Genomic DNA, 22,847 nt, shown 5'->3' on the forward strand with positions numbered 1-22,847 from the left:
AAGACGGTGATTTTCTCTTGTGCCTGTGCATTTGTGTGATGATGTCACTGCTGTCATCACACAGGTGCGCATCATGTTTGAGGTGCAGGACCTGAAATACGCCACGCTTGCCACGGTTTCTCGCTGCGGCATGGTTTGGTTCAGCGAGGACGTTCTCAGCACGGACATGATCTTCAATAATTTCCTGGCACGTCTGCGCAGCATCCCACTGGATGAGGGTGAGGACGAGGCCCTGCGCATGAGAAAGATTACGGAGGATGAGAGCGAGGAGTCTGCATCGCCAATGTTGCAGGTGCGTCAGACCGGTTGAGTTGGAGAAAATGTGATGATAGACAAGCCGTCCCCAGAGCTGGGCGTGGTACAAATCCCTGGAGCATTCAGTAGCTGATGTGCAGGAGAAAAAAAGGCAGTTTCCTGTGCTCAGATCAGTTGTTTGTCTGTGTGTCAGTGTTAAAAGCTCAGTGTATGTAAATCCACAGATCCAGAGAGACTCTGCTGCTGTGCTCCAGCCATATTTCACCTCTACAGGACTGGTGATCAAAGCCCTTGAACACGCTTCAAAGTTGGAGCACATCATGGACTTCACACGGCTGCGCTCGCTGGGCTCACTCTTCTCCATGCTGCATCAGGCCTGTCGCAACGTTGCACTGTACAACAACAACCACTCCGATTTCCCCATGCCCATCGACCAGCTGGAGAAATACATGCAGGTTTGTGTGGAAATCATGCCAGACCGGTCGCCTGCTGTGAGTGCTCCACTTGTTTTACTCCAGATTTTCGTGTTGTGTTGTACAGAAATATCTCATCTATGCGGTCCTGTGGTCCTTCTCGGGTGACAGTAGACTGAAGATGAGGGCCGAGCTTGGCGAATACATTCGGCGCATCACAACCGTGTCGCTTCCTTCTGCGCCAAACGTGCCGATCATCGACTATGAGGTGTGAACGGATGCCCGCATACCCCAGCTTATGTTGAGTTCTTTAAACATCTTATTTACCTGTGAAATTTCTCAGGTGTCCATCACGGGTGAGTGGCAGTCCTGGCAGGGTAAGGTGCCCCAGATCGAGGTGGAGACGCACAAGGTGGCATCACCTGACGTGGTCGTGCCCACTCTGGATACGGTGCGTCACGAAGCTCTTCTTTACACCTGGCTGGCGGAACACAAGCCCCTGGTGCTGTGTGGCCCGCCGGGCTCCGGTAAAACCATGACCCTCTTCAGCGCCCTCAGAGCCCTACCAGACATGGAGGTGAGGACTCATGAACCATGGGGGTTACATAATTGATCAATTAGGGTAATCAATTAGAAATGAGGGAGAGTTTTTTTTCATCAAACCAGTGTAAAGCTTGCCACGATGCAAGTCAGTATGTTGGTCTGTGTTCTCAGTCCTAAGCAACTCTAACATTAAGGTTTTTCTATATAAAGGCCGATCACACTTTAGATAATAGAAAACTAGAAGTAGATTTGACTAAAGGAATGGTTGGGAAAGAACTACACTTGCAGATCAGATTATAAACCGAATGACATGATCACATTCATCAAAAGTCATCAAGTTTCTTCATTCATGGGGCTGAGATTGTGGAATGATCCCCCTCCAATAATAGATCTGATAAATCTTTACCAATGTTTACCAAATTAAGACTGTTGTGATGTATGTGATTGTTTGATTTGTCAAAAGATGTATTGTACAGAAGAAAACGTCTCAATGCTTCTCTGTGGTGGGATGAAGATGATGATGACGACGTGTTTGTTCTTTCCATAGGTTGTGGGTTTGAACTTCTCTAGTGCCACAACTCCAGAACTTGTTCTCAAGACATTTGATCATTACTGCGAGTATCGCAGGACTCCTAACGGTGTGGTGTTGGCTCCGGTGCAGCTCGGGAAATGGCTGGTGCTCTTTTGTGACGAAATCAACCTGCCCGACATGGACAAATACTGCACACAGCGGGTCATCTCCTTCATCAGACAGGTCTGCTTTCAGTAGCTCAGCTCAGTGTCTTTGATTTGTCTGCTCGTAACATTAATGAAATGACACAACATTTGTCCGCTGTAGATGGTGGAGCACGGTGGCTTCTATCGCACAACGGATCAGACGTGGGTGAAACTGGAGCGCATCCAGTTTGTTGGAGCCTGTAACCCCCCCACAGACCCGGGCAGGAAGCCCCTGTCTCACAGGTGCACCTGTCATGTGATCATCACTTTTTCAAAAGCGTTCGATGATGTTCAAGTGACGTCATGAGTGCGTGTGACTGTGTACAGGTTCCTGCGTCACGTGCCAGTCGTGTATGTGGACTATCCTGGCCCCGCCTCTCTTACTCAGATCTACGGAACCTTCAACCGAGCCATGCTCAGACTCATCCCGTCACTACGCACCTTTGCCGAGCCCCTCACAGCTGCCATGGTGGAGTTCTACACCATGTCTCAGGTTTGTGTATATAAAGCAACCATGTTTGTTTTTTTGTTTACATATGCCAGGATCTCCACAAAATAATATTTGGCGTATGGGTCTGGTGAAAGTGAATGATTGTATTTCACACCAGTCAAGATAGACTGAAACCCCATGCCTCATGTCAACAGGAGCGCTTCACTCAAGACACACAACCCCACTACATCTACTCCCCGAGAGAGATGACCCGCTGGGTCAGAGGAATCTTTGAAGCTTTACGGCCCCTGGAGACTCTACCTGTGGAGGGTCTCATTCGTATCTGGGCTCACGAAGCTCTGCGACTCTTCCAGGATCGGTGAGTTGAAAATTGTATGTGTATGATTATTGCTGTGAAAGTACACCGTGGATGAACGAATGCTTCTGGCAGATTGGTGGAGGACGAGGAGAGACGGTGGACGGATGAGAACATCAACACTGTGGGCCTCAAACACTTCCCCAATATTGACCGGGAAAAAGCCCTTAATCGACCAATCCTGTACAGCAACTGGCTGTCAAAGGTGAGCGGAGTCCCTGAACACTGCTGCCCGACACCACCGAACAACGTTGACCTGTTCTTCTTCTTCTTCTGTTCTCCTGTAGGACTATGTTCCCGTGGAGCAGGAGGAGCTGCGTGATTACGTGAAGGCCAGACTGAAAGTGTTCTACGAGGAGGAGCTGGATGTTCCTCTGGTGCTCTTCAATGAGGTTCTGGATCACGTGCTGAGAATTGACAGGTGCGGAGAGTTCGAACTAATGCCGTTTCACCCTGTCGACTGTCACTGATGCTTTGCCGATGATCTCTCTAGAATCTTCCGTCAGCCGCAGGGTCATCTGCTTCTGATCGGTGTCAGCGGTGCTGGAAAGACAACACTCTCTCGTTTTGTGGCTTGGATGAATGGACTGAGCGTCTATCAGATTAAGGTTGACATGAACCTCCGAACACTCTGAAAACACCCAGAATGGATGCTGTCTTCAGATGTTTTAGGGTTTTGTCCGTGTCATTGCAGGTCCACAGGAAATACACCGGTGAGGACTTCGATGAGGACCTGCGGACGGTCCTGCGTCGCTCTGGATGCAAGAACGAGAAGATTGCGTTCATTATGGATGAGTCTAACGTGCTGGACTCTGGCTTCCTGGAGCGCATGAACACACTGCTGGCCAACGGAGAGGTGCGTCACGTGATTGAACCATCAATGCACAGTTCACCTGTGTTCATGTGAGTTGTGAAGAGTTTGTGTGTGCTGCTTTAGGTGCCCGGGCTGTTTGAGGGAGATGAATATGCCACCCTGATGACCCAGTGCAAAGAAGGAGCGCAGAAAGAGGGCCTGATGTTGGACACTCATGAGGAGCTTTACAAATGGTTCACTAGTCAGGTGATCAGGAACCTGCATGTGGTCTTCACCATGAACCCATCATCAGAGGGTCTGAAGGACCGCGCGGCTACGTCACCTGCTCTCTTCAACAGGTGTGATCTCGAGCGGCCTGAGAGACACCCCCGAGTCGTAGCTTTTTTCTTTATTCAGTGTACTTGCATGTTGGTTGTACTGACGGAGGTTTTCCTGCAGGTGTGTGTTGAACTGGTTTGGTGATTGGTCCACTGAGGCGCTCTACCAGGTGGGCAAAGAGTTCACCAGCAAGATGGACCTTGAGAAGCCCAACTACAAAGTTCCTGATTACATGCCCATAGTGTACGACAAACTGCCCCAGCCACCCACCCACCGCGGCGCCATTGTCAATGGCTGCGTGTTTGTTCATCAGACGCTGCATCAGGTGAGAAAAGCGCTGGCACGCGTCTCGTTTAAAGCACATTGAGGAAGGTCACGAGTGTTCACTGACTCTCTCTGCTTCAGGCTAACAACCGTCTGGCTAAGCGTGGCGGACGCACGATGGCAATCACCCCGCGCCATTACTTGGACTTCATCAACCACTATGCCAACCTGTTCAACGAGAAACGTAGCGAGCTGGAAGAGCAGCAGATGCACCTGAACGTTGGTCTGCGTAAAATCAAAGAGACTGTAGATCAGGTCTGTGCAAACACGCATTCAGTCTGATCGATGCCGAGAACATTAGTCACGTGTTACTTGAGCTTGTTATTGTGTGCGTCTCAGGTGGAGGAGCTGCGGCGAGACCTGCGCATCAAGAGTCAAGAGCTGGAGGTTAAGAACGCTGCCGCCAACGACAAACTCAAGAAAATGGTGAAAGACCAGCAGGAGGCTGAGAAGAAAAAAGTAAGATGAGGGAATCCATCCTTTAAATCTGCTCTGTTGTTCTCCAAATACTCCTGGGGCCCGTTTCAATAATGAAGTTCAACCAACACCGAGTTTAAATCTGAACTCTGAGTTGATTTACTCAGAAAATCGCTACTCTGAGTTTTCAGTTTCAGACCAGCTGATTTGAGTTAGTTCAATCCACTCTAAGTAAGTTCACTCTAGGTTATGCGCGTGCAGTATGGCTATAAAAAGCCATCATCAATTGAGTGAAGATAGCACGATTTACCATGCCAACGGCACGTGACAAAAAGCGCTCTGTTTATTTCTCGCCAATCGAATTGGATGTACTGTTACAAGCGTACGGTGAATATGAGCAGATATTTAGAAAAAAGAGCAACACAGCCGCAGCAGCCAAAGAAAGAGAGTTGACGTGGGAGAAAATTGCTTCACGTGTTAATGCGCAATTTATATGTCAATCACTTTTATATTTATTTTGTTGAAACTGTGAAAATGGGAATTATATTTTACTCTCTCGCTCTCATGTAGGTGCAATCCTTCTGCAATAAAAAGATCTTGGCAGCAGCTGAATATGAAATACAATAACATCATTCATTCAGGAAAGTTTAAAGAAATAAAATGCTCTTGCTAGTAGGATGCCTGATTGGGAAATGTTAAATATACTACCTAAACTGGCCTTAAAAGTTAAGATAAAACGTCAAACCGTGCCTCACAATTCTCTACCGACATAAATGTAACTCTCTGAGAATTAATGCAACTTCCTCATCTACTGGTTCCTGAATAAACGGACATGCCATTTTAAGGTCTGTGTGACTAAATTGAGCGCGATTATGAACACGAATCAATAAACTAATGGCGTATGCAATTTCAACACCACTCGTGCTTCGAAAAGGGGGCGGAGATTGTAACAAACCCTGGGTTTGCGGAATAAAACCTGCTCCCGACCAGCTTATGTTCACGGAGTTTGTTACTCTGGTTACTCGCTCGGAGTATAAAATACCTCGATTTCTGAAATGGGCTTGACTTACCCCGCGGTCGCGGGTTTGACATACCTAGTGTTCTGAAACCAAAATACCTGAGTATTCCGTTTTATGGGGTTGACTTACCCTGAGTTTGCACTTACCCTGCTTTCTGAAACGGGCCCCTGTAACTTTCTGCTTCTGGTGACCAGGTCATGAGTCAAGAGATACAGGAAGCAGTCTACAAGCAGCAGGAAGTGATTAAAGACAAGCAGTTGACAGTGAAGGAGGATTTAGATAAGGTGGAGCCGGCTGTCGTCGAGGCTCAGAACGGTATGTGTTCTCGCTCCAGCGAGGTGTTCATTCTCCTGTGGTTTCCATGTCACTGTTTCTGGTGTTTTCTGTCACTCTTGTGTCTGATTTACATTTTAGAAAGAGAGAGAGTTCAGTTTTCTGTTCCAAGGAAATATTCACCTTTGCATATACTGAGGGGAATAGGTCTTGCTAAATTTAGGGTTAAAACGTGAACATCTTCAGTGGCTCGACCTTGTAATTTGTCAATGAGTCACAACTGTGCTTCTTAATACCACGGCACTTTCACATTCATTATCAGACACGGCCTCAAAAGGACAAAATGTAACATATTCCATCAAAAGACAGGAAGGTTCTTCTCATGAATAAATGAGTAAACTCCAGTTATTCTTGTTGTTAAAGGGATACCCCCCCCCCAAAAAAAAACGACTTCCTTTCCAAACCTGTAAAAAATGTCTTTGATGAACACAGAGAGAGGTATTTGGAATGAGCATCAGACATTTCTGGGACATCATCATTTACTTCCATATTAAAATAGTTGAATGGTCAAGTGTGCTCTAGAACCGTTTGCTTCCCAGAATTCGTCAAAATATCTCATTTGGTGTATAACGACAAAAATACATTTTCCTGCTATGGCGGTCAACGATGTTCCAGAAATGTCAGTTGCTAACATGTGCTAACTGTTTTCATCCGAAGAATGAAGATATACAGGTTTGGAACAGTGAAACATTGGAACATTGGTGAATGTTTGACTTTTACTGCTTTGATGTCTCTTCTGTACATGTTTGTTGTGTCCGTTAACTGCGTCTCTGCTCTTTTCCTGTCTTTGCTCGTGCCTCGATTAGCTGTTAAATCTATTAAGAAGCAGCACTTAGTGGAAGTGCGATCGATGGCCAACCCGCCGGCGGCAGTCAAACTGGCTCTGGAATCCATCTGCCTGCTGCTGGGCGAGAGCACCACCGACTGGAAACAGATTCGCTCCATCATAATGCGCGAGAACTTCATCCCCACTATTGTGAACTTTTCTGCTGATGAGATCAGGTGATTGATGTGTGTGGTGCGGAGCAGCGGCTGTAGTGTTTTAAAGTGGTAGGTGGGATGTTGAGGGTCAGTCAAGGTCAGGGTTACTACTGATGGCAGTGCTCAGGTTAGCGCGTAGCGTTCCCTCTTTTCAGCACCGCAGCTGTTCTGCTCCCAGCACACGAAGTCTTTATCCTCCATGTTCCTAAACCCCCAACCCCTCCCTTCCCTCCCCAGCCGTCAGCTCTATAAAGAAACACCATCTTGTTGAAGTACGTGCTATGGCCAACCCCCCCGCAGCCGTTAAACTGGCTCTAGAGTCGATCTGCCTCCTGCTGGGGGAGGAGACCAGTGACTGGAAAAAGATCAGACAAGTTATTATCAGAGACAATTTCATCTCCAGCATAGTCAACTTTGTCTCTGAGGACACGAGGTATCATCTCCATTCATACACTCATTTCCACACACGTGTAACTGTCAGGTATCTTAGATAACAGAGCGCCCGTCAGTACAGCTGATATACTTTAAGCCATCATTTGACACGTACAGCTGCAACCCTTCTAACATCTCATGCCTCCGTGACAGTGACTCCATCCGTGAAAAGATGAAGAAGAACTACATGTCCAACCCCAGTTACAACTACGAGCAGGTGAACCGGGCGTCTCTGGCCTGTGGACCGATGGTCAAATGGGCGATCGCTCAGGTATGAGGACACTCGTGAATCAGACCTGTCCTGCGTCTGCTTTCACGCCGCTCGTCATCTGTGTGTGTGTTTGGGTGTTCAGCTGAATTACGCAGACATGCTGAAGCAAGTTGAACCCCTGAGGAACGAGCTGCAGAAACTGGAGGATGACGCTACAGATAACAAGACTAAAGCAGAGGAGGTGGAGCAGATGATCCGAGATCTGGAGGCCAGCATCGCACGCTACAAGGAGGAGTATGCAGTGCTCATCTCTGAAGCTCAGGCCATCAAGGCTGACCTGGCAGCTGTGGAGGCAAAGGTCAGTACGTCATGTCTGCACTTCAGTGTGGAATCATTCAGAACAACTTGTGACGTCTGTGGTTCTGTAGGTGAACCGCAGTACGGCGCTCCTCAAGAGTTTATCTGCAGAGAGGGAGCGATGGGAAAAGACCAGCGAGACCTTCAAGAATCAGATGTCCACCATCGCTGGTGACTGTCTTCTCTCTGCTGCCTTCATTGCGTATGCTGGTTATTTTGATCAGCAGATGAGACAGAACCTCTTCACCACCTGGTCTCATCACCTCCAGCAGGCCAACATTCAGGTACAGACAGGAAACCAGAATACATTGAGAAACATGAACACCATATTTAATCATAAAAATCTGATGCCAACATTAACTCTTTCACCGCCATTGACGAGTTATCTTGTCATTTAAAATAAAAAAACGCTTCCCTGCCAAAGACAAGTTTTCAATCAGTGTTTGTACTGTTGTACAGCAGGTGGCGCTATTACACACCACTGGGAAAAAGTACAGAATCCCAGAACCTAGAACGTATATGTTTTAGCGGTGGAAGTAGAGTGGAATCTGGGCGGAATCTTTGACAAAAGACGTAAATTATCTCAGCTGTTTAATCAAAATGATGCATGTTTGAAGAAACCAAACACATCTATGGAGTGATAAAAAACGAACAAATGAAGATAGAAGAATACGGTTTCTTTTGTTTAAATGCTGAGACTCTGTTCTTTCATTTGACATATAGTTTGTCCATATATTCTTTACAGAAAATTTACTGTGAGCCTTTAAAGTTGGGTGAAAATGTTAAAAAATGTTAGCGTAGGCTGGCTGGCGGCGAATGAGTTAAGCAGCAGTCACTCAATGCGTTCACATCATTGTCAACTCAACTTTATTTATATAACACTTTTACAAATTTTTATTATTACAAAGCAGTTGTACATGAGACATATTGACTATAAGCAAAACATTGAAAGTTATAAAGTAAAAACAAAAAATGTGAGTTTCAATATTAGATTTGATCAGCCAGAGTTAAACAGGTGCTAACCTCCTTCCCGAGTTTCAAGAGTTTAAAATTCATTTCTCCGAACATGAGGATCATGTTGTGTTTTTTAAAACAAAAGGTTTTCTTTTTTACCCAGTTCCGCACAGACATTGCCAGGACTGAATATCTGTCCAATGCTGATGAGAGACTGCGCTGGCAGGCCAACTCTCTGCCCGCCGATGACCTGTGCACTGAGAATGCCATCATGCTGAAGAGATTCAACAGGTACCTGAGAGAGAGAAAAACACTTTGATCTGGACATGAGGAACTGTTGAAGAATGTAATGCTTCACAATGGTGTTTTGCAGATATCCTCTGATCATTGATCCGTCGGGTCAGGCCACAGAGTTCATCATGAACGAATACAAAGAAAGAAAGATCACTCGCACAAGCTTTTTAGACGATGCCTTCAGGAAGAATTTGGAGAGTGCTCTGAGATTTGGCAACCCTCTGCTGGTGCAGGTATACTCGCTCACGGATCCGTAGGCGTCCCTCCCACATGTTGCTTGTGATTCAATGCTTTTGTTGTGCGTTTTGCAGGATGTGGAGAGCTACGACCCCATACTGAACCCAGTGCTCAACAGAGAGGTGCGCAGAACCGGTGGCCGCGTTCTCATCACCCTCGGAGATCAGGACATCGATTTGTCTCCTTCCTTTGTCATTTTCCTCTCTACACGAGACCCCACGGTTCGTTAGCCTTCTTCCTTTAGCATATCTGCCAGTTCTGAAACTTCGAAACGACTAAACTTTCACGTGCCGTTGCAGGTTGAATTCCCTCCAGATCTTTGCTCGCGCGTGACCTTTGTGAACTTCACCGTGACCCGTAGCAGTCTGCAGAGTCAGTGTCTGAACGAGGTTTTGAAGGCGGAGCGACCGGACGTGGACGAGAAGCGCTCGGACCTGCTGAAGCTGCAGGGTGAGTGTGATGATGTTGACCCACGTGCCCGTGCCTCATGACCAGGGAGTTTAAATGTCTGCGGTGGTTTAAATGTCCTCAGGTGAATTCCAGCTTCGTCTGCGTCAGCTTGAGAAGTCTCTGCTACAGGCCCTGAATGAAGTCAAGGGTCGAATTCTGGACGATGACACCATCATCACCACCCTGGAGAATCTCAAGAAGGAAGCTAAAGAGGTGACCAGGAAAGTGGAGGAAACGGACATTGTTATGCAGGAGGTGGAGACTGTGTCTCAGCAGTATCTATCTCTCTCTTCTGCCTGCAGCAGCATCTACTTCACCATGGAAACTCTCAACCAGGTCTTGCACGCACGCACGCACACGCTCGGTTTCATGCAGACACGAAGTGTGTTTAAGATTTCTCTTCTGTTCCTCACCCGTGCACTATGTTCTGTCTTGCTCTCAGATGCATTTTCTGTATCAGTACTCGCTGCATTTCTTCTTGGATATTTATCACACGGTGTTATATGAGAACTCCAATCTGAAGAGTGTGAGCGACCACACGCAGCGTCTGTCTGTCATCACCAAAGACCTGTTCCAGGTGAGAACTTCTGCCTGCATTTATTCAGAGTTCAGGGAAATAATGTGGGTGTCTGCGGGGTCATAGAAAGGTTAGTTGACAAATAAATTTACAGAAAATGAAGACCCTTAAGAAGTATCAAAAAGCCATTTTCTAAGGTATGAAATTGTGACATGTTTTCATATTGGTCCAAAGAGGTCATATGCTAAAGTTTGCCTGGATATAATCATTGTGTGGATGAAAAGTGTGCGGTTCATTTACAGCCGGTTGTTAAACATCATGATTGACTGATGAGAAATGCAAGTGTTGGTCTAAATGTTTGGAGGTTAAAGAGTTGTTAGCGTGTCTGAGTGCGTCTCTGGGAATAACTGTGAGGTTTTTCTGCTCTGTGTGTTGCGTTGGGTTTGTCACTCAATTCATTCTCTGAGGCTTCGTTCTAACCCTTCTGAATGATGTTGATTTAATAAGGAGTTATCACGGACTAACACTGTTTAGATGTGCTGTCTTACACTCAGTGTACAGTCGATGTAAGTTGAGGTACGAGCAAAACTTGAAGTGGTGATGAGGTCTTAATGTATGGAAAGTGACTTAAAAAGGTTTTTAAAGTATTACATTTAGCTCTATGACTTCTGTCTATACCCTGAACAATGCATCATGTTTTTGTATTCAGGTTGCGTTTAACAGAGTAGCTCGAGGGATGTTGCATCAAGATCACATCACGTTTGCAGTGTTGCTCGCCAGAATCAACCTGAAGGGTTTGACCAGGTACACAAGCAGAACTTCAACTTAAAAGCAAGATTTTAATTCCTTTGATTTGTGAGAGGTTTGACAAACTGATGTCATGTTTTCATTTCTGTTCTCCAGTGAACCGTCTTATGACGCAGAGTTCCAGCACTTTCTTCGTGGGAAAGAGATTGTGTTAACCGGGACTGCTGTGCCGCAGGTGAAGGGTCTGTGCAGCGAGCAGTCAGAAGCAATGGTGCGTCTCAGCTTCCTGCCTGCGTTTAAAGACCTGGTGGCCAAAGTCCAGGCCGATGAGGTGATTGTCCATCTGTCTTCTCTGCTGTCTCACAAATATTGTCTCACCAAAACAATTGATGAAACAAACAATGCCTTTCTGTATTGTAGCAGTTCTTCATGTGGCTGGAAAGTAACTCTCCAGAGTTGTCTGTGCCCTACCTGTGGACGGAAGAGAAGACGTCCAGTGAGTTTTCTCGCTTTTTCTCACACATCGTCCTCTGAAAGTTTCCATAGGTAAGCAGTGTTTGACGTTTGTCCTCAGCTCCCATTGGTCAGGCGGTTCATCAGCTGCTGTTGATCCAGGCATTCCGACTCGATCGTCTGCTGGCCATGTCGCACATCTTTGTGTCTAAAGTCATGGGAGAAACCTTCATGGCCATCATGGAACAACCTCTTGATCTGGCCAACATTGTGGATAGTGAGGTGAAGACGCGTGTTCTCTCGCTGTGTTTCTTGTCAGTGTCATTGAACCAGTAATTTACATGCTTTTGTCTACAGGTGAAGCCGGGGATTCCGGTGCTGATGTGTTCGGTGCCGGGTTACGATGCCAGTGGATTGGTTCGGGATCTAGCGGCTGAGCAGAGCAAACACATCACCTCCATTTCTATTGGTAAGAACCTTCAACATATCCTCAGTCATCCAACAGCCAGAGCACGTGCCAATGAACACTTCCTCTCGTCTTAAGGTTCTGCTGAAGGCTTCAATAAAGCTGACAGAGATATCAACACAGCGGTGAAGTCTGGCAGGTGAGAACCACTGACCTTTCACACTCGAGGGCGATGAGGATGACGATTGTTGATGATAATGCTGTTTTGTTGAAGGTGGGTGATGCTGGAGAACGTTCATTTGGCGCCTGGTTGGCTCATGCAGCTGGAGAAGAAACTTCACTCCATGCAGCCGCACGCCAGTTTCCGTCTTTTCCTGACCATGGAGATCAACCCCAAGGTCAGACCTTTGCTCTGTCACATCTGTTCTCTGCTTTGTTGTTTAATGTCATGTAGACTGACGCATGTACGCGACTCCCTCAGGTCCCTGTGAACCTGTTGCGTGCAGGACGCATCTTTGTTTTCGAGCCTCCTCCTGGCGTGAAGGCCAACATGCTGCGCACGTTCAGCAGTATTCCAGTTGCACGCATGTGTAAGGTAAGCAACAGTGTTAGTGACGGAAGCAGACCTGCGTTTATGAGGTTCACTGTTGAACCTGCTTTAGCATTGTTGTTCTGAAACTGTGAAAAGGTTTGCTAATGTGGTTTATTTAAGATATTCACACTAAAGCACAGGCTCTGTTTCCTCACGACTCACCTGTCTGCTTTCTGTCACAGTCTCCAAATGAACGTGCTCGCTTGTACTTCCTCTTGGCCTGGTTCCACGCAGTCATTCAGGAACGTCTGCGTTACGCACCGCTCGGCTGGTCGAAGAAATATGAGTTTGGAGAGTCTGATCTGCGCTCTGCCTGTGACACTGTGGATACGTGGTTAGACGACACTGCGAAAGTCAGAATGCACTTTTATTTCCATTGATGTAGGTGAATGTCGCTTTTATTTGATGTGAGTCGAGGAACTGAACGTCACCGTGTTCTCCGCAGGGTCGTCAGAACATCTCGCCCGATAAGATTCCATGGGCAGCGCTGAAGACCCTGATGGCTCAATCCATCTATGGCGGCCGCATCGATAATGAGTTTGATCAGAGACTGCTCATCACCTTCCTTGACCGTCTGTTCACCACCAGCAGCTTTGACAGCGAATTCAAACTGGCTCTCAAAGTGGACGGACACAATGACATCAAAATGCCCGACGGCATCAGGTCAGTCAGAGAAGATGCTGTTTGTGTCGGCCGTGTTTGAGTGGCCCTGAAGCCCTGGTGACCTCTTGTTCTTTGTGTCCTGCAGGCGTGAGGAGTTCATTCACTGGGTGGAGATGTTACCTGACACGCAGACTCCGTCTTGGCTGGGGTTGCCAAGCAACGCAGAGAAAGTCCTGCTCACCACTCAGGGTATGAGCGTCACACAACTGACACGCTGGGGAGACGTCATTGATCACCATCTGCTTTGTGTTACTGATTGGTACACAAGTCTTACTGCACCCAGGAACTTTCACATCTCTGTTTGTGTTTTACTTGCGTTCCTGGTGCTTCATTTGTGTTTGATTGCGGTCACGTCACTGTTATGTCCAGCTCTTTCTGATGCCGTCCGTCACCGTTCAGTTTCATGCTGTCTGATCTCATGGCGTCTCCTCATGAACCCCACTTCAACTTTTTGAAGCACATGCAAGTTTGTCCAGCGGTTTGCTTGATCACCTTTTTCACTTTCTCCTTCACGATGCCCCTCCCTTCCCTCAGGCACTGACATGATGGGAAAGTTGTTGAAAATGCAGGTGTTGGAGGATGAGGACGATCTTGCCTACGAAACGGAGAAGAAGCAGCGCACGACCACTTCGTCTGACACGCAGCCCGCCTGGATGCGAATTCTTCACACCACGGCCTCCAACTTTCTTCATCTCATCCCAGAGTCTGTCAGTTCGCTAAAACGCACCGTGGAGAACATCAAGGTACGTTCGCACACCCATCCCGTGGCCTAGCGTTTGAAGGCGGTTGATTCTAGGGTTTAGAGCGGTTGTGTTTTGTAGGATCCTCTGTTCCGGTTCTTCGAGCGGGAGGTGAAGATGGGCGGTCGTATGCTGCAGGACGTCCGTCAGGACCTCACGGATGTGGTGCAGGTCTGCGAAGGCAAGAAAAAGCAGACCAACGACCTGCGCACGCTCATCAATGACCTTGTCAAAGGTTAGCACATCACTGCTCATGTTCTTCAAATGCAAAGCAAATAAATGTTGAGAGGTTAGATTATCAGTGTCTTTTGTTGTGAAACAGGCATTATACCTCGCAGCTGGTGCAGATACACCGTTCCTGTGTCCATGACTGTCATCCAGTGGATCGCAGACTTCAGCGAGAGAATCAAACAGCTTCAGCAGATCTCGCAGGGAGCTGCCAGCGGGGGTGCTAAAGAGCTCAAGGTTTTCCCTTTGCACTCACTGACCAAACACACACGTGTCAATGCGCTTAGAAGAAGTTTTAATGCCTTCTTGATCTTCTGCAGAACATCCACGTCAATCTTGGTCGACTGTTTGTGCCCGAGGCTTACATCACAGCCACGCGTCAGTACGTGGCTCAGGCCAACAGCTGGTCTCTGGAGGAACTTTATCTGGAAGTGAACGTCACATCCGCCCAGGGAGCTGCACTGGACGCCTGCAGCTTCGGCATCAAGGGTGAGTTCTGTGAAGAACACTCGTGTGAAGGAGAGACGTTGAGTTTCTGTTGTGATTCACAGTGTCTTTTGCTGTACACAGGTCTGAAGCTTCAGGGAGCCACGTGTGGAAACAACAAGCTCTCACTCTCCACGGCCATCTCCACTGAATTGCCTCTGACGCAGCTGTGCTGGATGAAGCAGAGCAACACTGAGAAGAGGAACATGGTCCGTATGATACGATCATGCTGCTTGTAGGACTTTTTCTCTTAGGTTTGTCAACTAACTCTCTTTTGTCTCCTCTCTCTCTCTCTCTCAAGGTCACTCTGCCAGTGTATCTGAACTTCACCCGTGCTGATCTCATATTCACTGTCGATTTTGACATCGCCACTAAGGAAGACCCACATCACTTCTATGAGCGCGGAGTCGCCATCCTCTGTACAGAGTAGATGACAAAAGAAGATTAACCAATAATGATTCAAATTCATATCGCTTTATCCTAACGAATCACTCCTAATTATCTGATTAGCAAATCACTAAATGTAGTTCAACGTTTATGTCACTGGCATGTAATATATAATGTTTTTCTTGGAATGAGGTTAGAATGTCAGAAGCAGGTTGGATGATGGATTTCGGAAGCAGGTTGTTTTAGTTGGTGAGGTTTTAGATGGAAAATGAAAGTTGAGCAGAGAAGGTGGTTTTCAATAAAGTTCATGTTATGTCTGATCATGTGTACAACATCTGTGTCTGTTTGTTCATCCGTCTATTAATGGTGTTTATAAGTTGCACCTCACACACCCTATAGATTATTACATTTGGTACACGCTTTCCAAAGCGACTTACAGAGCATGTTAGTCTATACGTGACTGTATCTGTATGCGTGTTCCCCGAGATTGAACCCTTGACCTCTGCTGACTGAGCTACAGGGACTACAATACATTCATGTTCTCTTCAGTTACTGAGGAGCTCCAGTATGCCTCAAACCTTCATTATCATTTCTTCGCTATTTACATTTTAATCATTACAATGAGTTGGCTTATTCTATAAAAAGTTCAAAAACAGCTCAAAAAAATGAAGGGAACACCTAAATCACACCGCATCAGATCTCGACGGAAAAAATTAGCAGGTTGAAACTCTTCACTTATGTACTATAAATAACTATGCTTTCCTGTGGCTCAGTTGTAAGAACATTGCCTTATCAATATAAGGTTGTGGGTTCGATCACAGGGGATTGCACGTACCTATTTATAAATGTATAGGATAATGCAATGTAAATTGCTTTGGATAAAAGCGTCTACCAAATGCCTAAAATGTAACTGAATAATGTTGTGAGAATAAAATAAACACATTCAGGTCAGGAATTATAGTAAAATCACAACGTAAGTCAGTGATGTGTGTGTGGCCCTGTCTGGGCATACTCCTGATGAGATGGCGCATGGTGTTCTGGGAGATTTCCTGGATCAGACCATAAGTGAGCTCCTGGACAGTTAGGGTGCTTCTTGACAGCTTTGGATACATGAGATTTACATTTAGTCATTTAGCAGACGCTATTACCCAAAGCGTCTTACAGGAGGGGTAAACAATGGAAGCAATTGGGACAGCATAAGTACAACAAAAGCATAAGTGGAATCAAAAAAGAAGACTGGTCTCATATAACCTGACACAGTATACAGAACTGAGTTAGAGTCAGAACTTATCAGTCAGGTCTTGACAGTCATCTGACTGTCAGGAGAACACAGAGGTTCTCAACTGGAGTTATGTCTGTGGAACGTGATGGCCAGTCAGTGTCAACAATACCATCATCATTCAGAAACGGCCTGCAGACTCTGATCACATGAGGACGGCCATTATCATGCACCAGCATAAGATCTGAGGATCATCCCCACACAGAGACCCTCCGACAATGTTCCTCTCCAGACCACCCTCGCCAGTGTACAGGTCTGTTTGCACCAAAACAAGTGAAAATGTTTCACAATCACTTATGGTTCCTTGTTGTGTTGATGGATATTCCTGAAGGTTAACCGACTGTGAGGATGAACTGTTCCCTTATTTTTGTTTTGTATAAAGGTGTAAAAAGGTCTGCGTATCTGACAAAAATGTGTTTGTGTGTGTGTATCACTTGTAAAGCATCTTCTCTTTCAGCACATTTATAAGCAGCAGATGCTCGAGGTGTTTCATAAAATCAAATGTCAACCTCATCACAGGTTACATGTTTGCTTGATGTCTCAAGCTTGAAATAAATGGACTCTGTGGAAAGATGCATGAACGTGTTAGCTTTATTTACAGTACAACCCTGTGACAAACAAATGTTTTTCAGTTTCATGTCCATTACTGAAGCACACACAGTCAAATAATAAACACAATAAATAGATATCATCCTTTAGAACACTTTTCCATCCTATCATTTTCCCGTGAAATGCAAATTTACAAGAACCTGTTGTCTGTGACGACATCCTTGAGACAAATTTAAATTGCTTGTTGCACCGATCTCTTGAATATTTTGGAAAGAGCTATCTTAAGTCTGCTGGTACTGTGGTAGTGTTTTGTCATTGGGGGACAGTTTTAATTTCACAAGACTTTCTTCTGTGGAACACAATGTTTGTCTGATCATTTACTGTTGTTGTGTGTGAGGAAAACAGCAGCCTCAACATTCCTCAAACTCTGTTCCGTCAAATGGGTTAAAAACATGATGTCAGAGAACCCAAAATATACCGTCTCATACCATGTTTTTCAGTCCTTCTTTTTGATTAAGCTTTCAGACAAAGTGTGGGAGTTATTGCATCATAGGATTTCCCAGCCCAGAGTTTGTGTTGAGTCTCTGTGGTCACTCCCTCTCGACCTCCATGTCACTGATGCACGGCCGTTTGCGCTGCATCCCCTCGTCCGTGTCACCTGATGGAGGGAAGAACTTTCGTTTGGAAAATGCAGCGTGGAAAGAGGAGCAGTCTGGAGACCTGGATGCAGATGATCCTAACTGGACCCTTTCGGAGGATCTCTCGACAGTGTCTGTACCTGACGGCAGTGCGGGTGAGTTGAGGGAGGATCTGGTGTTGAATCCAGAGTCAGACAGGTCCACTTTCAAACGAGTCACAGGCCTGCAGGGAGAACAGAAGCTGGGCTCAGTGTCACTGGATGATCTCATCTGAACGTCACCGTGATGACAAACATCCGTCAGCTCGTTCTGGGTTGGTTCTCTGCGAGGACACAGCGCGTTGATGGCCGATCTGCGGCCTCTGCCCTTCACCCTTAAACCGCTGTGCCTTTGTCGCTTCGGACCTTTATTCCATGAATTCGAAGAGTCCTCTGAACTTCCATCATACGGATCCAGACACTGAAAGTGAAACATAAAAAAACAAAACAATTTACAGATAAATGATTCTCAGCTCATCGCTCGTTTCTTGTTTGTTTCCTTTAACGTTATGTTACTATGGGATGAATTCCGACTCAAAATGATTAACAAATGCACGCACAGTCATCCGTAAACGTGATAAACGTTACATTTGTATTTTACGATTCACAAACAAATGCCTTATGATTTGATTCTGTGAAATTTAGATTTGAATAAACACGAGGCGATTTGTACAAATAGAGGCAGATTTGTGATTGCGTTGTTTTATTTTGTGTTCATGTTTATTGATTTTGCGCATACCAATGAGAAGTTGTGCATTTGTGTATCCTGCAACGCACGTCCATTTATCCTGTTCGGTTCATTCGGATTTTGAGACTTTAATTATGCGGTTTTGCATTGGACAATCCACACACACGCAACTGCAGATTTATGCGCAACCGTGCAAAAAATAAGAACTGCCACTAGATGACAGGCTTACGGAAACCATAGGTGCTGGTCCCATTAGAATATCATCAAAAAGTTGATGCATTTCACTATTTCAAATTTCGCTACAAAATTCAAACATTTCAAATAATTTAAACAATTTGAAGTGAGGCGATTGTCTCAGCACACAAAGGTGACTAGAAACATTATGTTGTCCAGTCACGACTTCTTCACAACATCAGGGCAAAAATATTAAAGTTTTAGGGGTGGTTTTCCGGAAAGAAATTAGAATAGACTAAAATAAATAAAATAACCGTCCAAACTGAAAAAACGTATGCTGAACATATTTTGCGAAAAACAAAACTTGAAGTTTACTAAACAAAACTTGAAGTTCACTATAAAATCTATAAAGACAGCCTGCATGCCTTTAATATTGAATTAGGCAAAGCTAGACAGACTTATCTCTATTGACTGCAACAACAGTCATAGGCTTTTTGGTACTGTAGAGAGACTAACAAACCCTCAAGTCAAGTCCCCTTCTAAATGCTTTCGGATGACAAGTTTGCAACTTTTTTCCTTGAGAAGAAAAATAATTTCAGAATGGCATTCAGCAAAGCCCTACATGGCACTCAGGTCAGTATGACTTTTTTACAACAATCTAAGAAATTAGCAACATTATCTGAACTTTGGAGAAAACAGTAACGCATCTTAAGTCCTCGACATGCAACCTGGACACACTCACCGCATCCTTTTTCAAAAAAGTGTTTAACTGTTTTAGAAGCAGATCTTTTAAAAATAGTAAATACGTTATTTCTCTCAGGAACTTTCCCAGAGTCCCTAAAAACTGCAGTTGTCAAGCCTTTACTAAAATAAGAGCAATCTAGACAAAAACTTACTGTCTACCAACAAATCTTCCTTCATAGGCAAGATCATTGAAAAGGTTGTCTTCTGGACAATCTGGACAATTATCAATCTGGTTTCCGTCAGCATCACAGCACAGAAATCTACTGCACTGTAACTTTAATGACTGCATTGACTCATCTACTGCACTGTAACTTTAATGACTGCATTGACTCATCTACTGCACTGTAACTTTAATGACTGCATTGACTCATCTACTGCACTGTAACTTTAATGACTGCATTGACTCATCTACTGCACTGTAACTTTAATAACTGCATCAACTCATCTACTGCACTGTAACTTTAATGACTGCATTGACTCATCTACTGCACTATAACTTTAATGACTGCATCAACTCATGTACTGCACTGTAACTTTAATGACTGCATTGACTCATCTACTGCACTGTAACTTTAATAACTGCATCAACTCATCTACTGCACTGTAACTTTAATAACCGCATCAACTCATCTACTGCACTGTAACTTTAATGACTGCATTGACTCATCTACTGCACTGTAACTTTAATAACTGCATCAACTCATCTACTGCACTGTAACTTTAATAACCGCATCAACTCATCTACTGCACTGTAACTTTAATAACCGCATCAACTCATCTTCTGCACTGTAACTTTAATAACCGCATCAACTCATCTTCTGCACTGTAACTTTAATAACCGCATTAACTCATCTACTGCACTGTAACTTCAATAACTGCATTGACTCATCTTCTGCACTGTAACTTTAATAACTGCATTAACTCATCTACTGCACTGTAACTTCAATAACTGCATTAACTCATCTTCTGCACTGTAACTTTAATAACCGCATCAACTCATCTACTGCACTGTAACTTTAATAACCGCATCAACTCATCTACTGCACTGTAACTTTAATGACTGCATTGACTCATCTACTGCACTGTAACTTTAATAACCGCATCAACTCATCTACTGCACTGTAACTTTAATAACCGCATCAACTCATCTACTGCACTGTAACTTTAATAACCGCATCAACTCATCTACTGCACTGTAACTTTAATGACTGCATCAACTCATCTACTGCACTGTAACTTTAATGACTGCATTGACTCATCTACTGCACTGTAACTTTAATAACTGCATCAACTCATCTACTGCACTGTAACTTTAATGACTGCATCAACTCATCTACTGCACTGTAACTTTAATGACTGCATTGACTCATCTACTGCACTGTAACTTTAATGACTGCATCAACTCATGTACTGCACTGTAACTTTAATGACTGCATTGACTCATCTACTGCACTGTAACTTTAATAACTGCATCAACTCATCTACTGCACTGTAACTTTAATAACCGCATCAACTCATCTACTGCACTGTAATTTTAATAACCGCATCAACTCATCTACTGCACTGTAACTTTAATGACTGCATTGACTCATCTACTGCACTGTAACTTTAATAACCGCATCAACTCATCTACTGCACTGTAACTTTAATAACCGCATCAACTCATCTACTGCACTGTAACTTTAATAACCGCATCAACTCATCTTCTGAACTGTAACTTTAATAACCGCATTAACTCATCTACTGCACTGTAACTTTAATAACCGCATCAACTCATCTTCTGCACTGTAACTTTAATAACCGCATTAACTCATCTACTGCACTGTAACTTTAATAACCGCATCAACTCATCTTCTGCACTGTAACTTTAATAACCGCATTAACTCATCTACTGCACTGTTACTTCAATAACTGCATTGACTCATCTTCTGCACTGTAACTTTAATAACTGCATTAACTCATCTACTGCACTGTAACTTTAATAACCGCATCAACTCATCTTCTGCACTGTAACTTTAATAACCGCATTAACTCATCTACTGCACTGTAACTTTAATAACCGCATCAACTCATCTACTGCACTGTAACTTTAATAACCGCATCAACTCATCTACTGCACTGTAACTTTAATAACCGCATCAACTCATCTACTGCACTGTAACTTAAATAACTGCATCAACTCATCTACTGCACTGTAACTTTAATAACTGCATCAACTCATCTACTGCACTGTAACTTTAATAACCGCATCAACTCATCTACTGCACTGTAACTTTAATAACCGCATCAACTCATCTACTGCACTGTAACTTTAATAACCGCATCAACTCATCTACTGCACTGTAAATGTATAACTGCATCTACTCATGTATTGCACTATAACTTCAATAACTGCATTGACTCATCTACTGCACTGTAACCTTAATAACCGCATCTACTAACTTTATGAGAAAATGCTTTGACTTTTAAATTAAAACACCTGATCAATTTGGGATTTTCATTAGTTGACAGTTATAATTATCACAATTTAAATAAATAAACATTTGAAATATATCAGTCTGCGTGCAATGAATTAATATAATTTACAAGCTTCACTTTTTGAATGGAAATAGTGAAATGCATCAACTTTTTGATGATATTCTAATGGGACCAGCACCTATGGGTTCCGTAAGGCTGCCATCTAGTGGCAGTTCTTATTTTTTGCACGGTTGCGCATGGATCTGCAGTTGCGTGTGTGTGGATTGTCTAATGCAAAACCGCGTAAATAAAGTCTCAAAATCCGAATGAACCTAACAGGATAAATGGACGCGCGTTGCAGGATACACAAATGCACAACTTCTCATTGGTATGCGCAAAATCAATAAACATGAACACAAAATAAAAAATTGCAATTACAAATCTGTCTCTATTTGTACAAATCGCTTCGTGTTTATTAAAATCTAAGGTATTTGTTTGTGAATCGTAAAATACAAATGTAACGTGTATCACGTTCACGCATGACTGTGCGTGCATTTTTTAATCATTTTGAGTCGGAATTCATCCCATATGTTACCTGTTGGTAGTTTTGTCCACTCAAACGCCGGAGTTTCGTACAAGCGGCCCAATTCTCTAAGCCCTAATAAAAGCACACGATGAGTCCAGGAGATCAGATTCGCACGAGCGTTATCTTCATGAGAAATACCTTGTTGCTGAGATCAGACCATCTTGGGTTTGTCTCTGATTCAGAGTCTGAACTTGAGTCTACTTTACACATCTCCTGACAGAGAATGAAAACATGACTTCTGACGTGTTACTATAAACACAGAAACTCATGAAGCACGCGCACGGGCTCTTACCATGTATTTAAACGCCAGTCTGCCAACAACGTCTGAATGGTTTGTACCGAACAATTCATCCATTTCAGATCACGTGAGAGAGTCTCACTGATCAACACAAACATCTGTACCTAACCCCTAAATCTCTTATAAGTCTCATTTTTGCTCGTGCACAGAAACAGACTTCACTTTGCGATACTGGCGTCTGAATCTATTGTTAAAGATCAGCTTATTAAAAACGACAATCACAAGAAAAAAGTTTGGAATGAAGTGACTATAGTGTGTGCTCGAGAGATGGAGAATGCAACGCAAGCGCGTTCTACGCATGC

At 44.4% G+C, this 22,847-nt stretch overlaps 2 protein-coding genes across 7 annotated transcripts in view; one reads left to right on the forward strand and one right to left on the reverse strand.

The window, feature by feature from the left end:
* dync1h1 (dynein, cytoplasmic 1, heavy chain 1) overlaps nucleotides 1-15,414 on the forward strand; it is a 33,548-nt gene extending 18,134 nt beyond the window's left edge. The window contains exons 35-78 of one of the 3 annotated variants that reach the window (XM_056768833.1): nucleotides 65-292; nucleotides 480-710; nucleotides 796-936; nucleotides 1,012-1,245; nucleotides 1,759-1,965; nucleotides 2,050-2,171; nucleotides 2,256-2,421; nucleotides 2,574-2,737; nucleotides 2,810-2,939; nucleotides 3,022-3,155; nucleotides 3,228-3,342; nucleotides 3,429-3,590; nucleotides 3,672-3,886; nucleotides 3,987-4,191; nucleotides 4,272-4,445; nucleotides 4,530-4,649; nucleotides 5,821-5,941; nucleotides 6,766-6,961; nucleotides 7,526-7,643; nucleotides 7,726-7,941; nucleotides 8,012-8,224; nucleotides 9,058-9,185; nucleotides 9,268-9,421; nucleotides 9,500-9,646; nucleotides 9,725-9,875; nucleotides 9,958-10,211; nucleotides 10,318-10,452; nucleotides 11,102-11,196; nucleotides 11,296-11,470; nucleotides 11,560-11,635; nucleotides 11,714-11,874; nucleotides 11,950-12,061; nucleotides 12,137-12,197; nucleotides 12,273-12,396; nucleotides 12,480-12,593; nucleotides 12,773-12,943; nucleotides 13,036-13,253; nucleotides 13,339-13,442; nucleotides 13,788-13,996; nucleotides 14,075-14,228; nucleotides 14,316-14,458; nucleotides 14,542-14,710; nucleotides 14,792-14,916; nucleotides 15,009-15,414. In XM_056768833.1, the coding sequence (XP_056624811.1) occupies nucleotides 65-292; nucleotides 480-710; nucleotides 796-936; nucleotides 1,012-1,245; nucleotides 1,759-1,965; nucleotides 2,050-2,171; nucleotides 2,256-2,421; nucleotides 2,574-2,737; nucleotides 2,810-2,939; nucleotides 3,022-3,155; nucleotides 3,228-3,342; nucleotides 3,429-3,590; nucleotides 3,672-3,886; nucleotides 3,987-4,191; nucleotides 4,272-4,445; nucleotides 4,530-4,649; nucleotides 5,821-5,941; nucleotides 6,766-6,961; nucleotides 7,526-7,643; nucleotides 7,726-7,941; nucleotides 8,012-8,224; nucleotides 9,058-9,185; nucleotides 9,268-9,421; nucleotides 9,500-9,646; nucleotides 9,725-9,875; nucleotides 9,958-10,211; nucleotides 10,318-10,452; nucleotides 11,102-11,196; nucleotides 11,296-11,470; nucleotides 11,560-11,635; nucleotides 11,714-11,874; nucleotides 11,950-12,061; nucleotides 12,137-12,197; nucleotides 12,273-12,396; nucleotides 12,480-12,593; nucleotides 12,773-12,943; nucleotides 13,036-13,253; nucleotides 13,339-13,442; nucleotides 13,788-13,996; nucleotides 14,075-14,228; nucleotides 14,316-14,458; nucleotides 14,542-14,710; nucleotides 14,792-14,916; nucleotides 15,009-15,137 (6,921 nt within the window). In that variant the 3' untranslated portion in view covers nucleotides 15,138-15,414. Of the gene's footprint in view, nucleotides 1-64; nucleotides 293-479; nucleotides 711-795; nucleotides 937-1,011; nucleotides 1,246-1,758; nucleotides 1,966-2,049; nucleotides 2,172-2,255; nucleotides 2,422-2,573; nucleotides 2,738-2,809; nucleotides 2,940-3,021; nucleotides 3,156-3,227; nucleotides 3,343-3,428; nucleotides 3,591-3,671; nucleotides 3,887-3,986; nucleotides 4,192-4,271; nucleotides 4,446-4,529; nucleotides 4,650-5,820; nucleotides 5,942-6,765; nucleotides 6,962-7,177; nucleotides 7,374-7,525; nucleotides 7,644-7,725; nucleotides 7,942-8,011; nucleotides 8,225-9,057; nucleotides 9,186-9,267; nucleotides 9,422-9,499; nucleotides 9,647-9,724; nucleotides 9,876-9,957; nucleotides 10,212-10,317; nucleotides 10,453-11,101; nucleotides 11,197-11,295; nucleotides 11,471-11,559; nucleotides 11,636-11,713; nucleotides 11,875-11,949; nucleotides 12,062-12,136; nucleotides 12,198-12,272; nucleotides 12,397-12,479; nucleotides 12,594-12,772; nucleotides 12,944-13,035; nucleotides 13,254-13,338; nucleotides 13,443-13,787; nucleotides 13,997-14,074; nucleotides 14,229-14,315; nucleotides 14,459-14,541; nucleotides 14,711-14,791; nucleotides 14,917-15,008 lie in introns of all 3 variants that reach the window. The other 2 variants (XM_056768834.1, XM_056768835.1) reach the window with 2 other exon arrangements.
* Nucleotides 15,415-16,946: 1,532 nt separating this feature from the next.
* Nucleotides 16,947-22,828, reverse strand: LOC130436601 (uncharacterized). 4 transcript variants are annotated; one of them, XM_056767395.1, is made up of 5 exons: nucleotides 22,540-22,828; nucleotides 22,386-22,460; nucleotides 22,257-22,319; nucleotides 17,701-18,019; nucleotides 16,947-17,580 (listed from the first exon to the last, which is right to left on the reverse strand). In XM_056767395.1, the coding sequence occupies exons 1-5, from the start codon at nucleotides 22,600-22,602 to the stop codon at nucleotides 17,513-17,515; spliced, it is 588 nt and encodes a 195-aa protein (XP_056623373.1). In that variant the 5' UTR covers nucleotides 22,603-22,828; the 3' UTR covers nucleotides 16,947-17,512. The 4 variants fall into 4 exon arrangements, with proteins under 4 accessions (XP_056623373.1, XP_056623372.1, XP_056623371.1 ...); XM_056767394.1 differs by having other exon boundaries at nucleotides 16,947-18,019; nucleotides 22,386-22,457; XM_056767393.1 differs by having other exon boundaries at nucleotides 16,947-18,019.
* Nucleotides 22,829-22,847: the final 19 nt, after the last annotated feature.

The sequence above is a fragment of the Triplophysa dalaica genome, chromosome 15 (assembly GCF_015846415.1).
Source record: "Triplophysa dalaica isolate WHDGS20190420 chromosome 15, ASM1584641v1, whole genome shotgun sequence".
Taxonomy (NCBI): Eukaryota; Metazoa; Chordata; class Actinopteri; order Cypriniformes; family Nemacheilidae; genus Triplophysa; species Triplophysa dalaica.

Bases quoted from the DNA above. Each gene is read 5' to 3' on its own strand.
- LOC130436601 (XM_056767393.1), bottom strand. From the start codon at position 22,602: ATGGATGAATTGTTCGGTACAAACCATTCAGACGTTGTTGGCAGACTG. The intron at 22,461-22,539 runs GTAAGAGCCCGT...ATTCTCTGTCAG, and splicing joins GACTGGCGTTTAAATACATG to GAGATGTGTAAAGTAGACTC. The intron at 18,020-22,256 runs GTAACATATGGG...TTTCACTTTCAG, and splicing joins GTGGACAAAACTACCAACAG to TGTCTGGATCCGTATGATGG.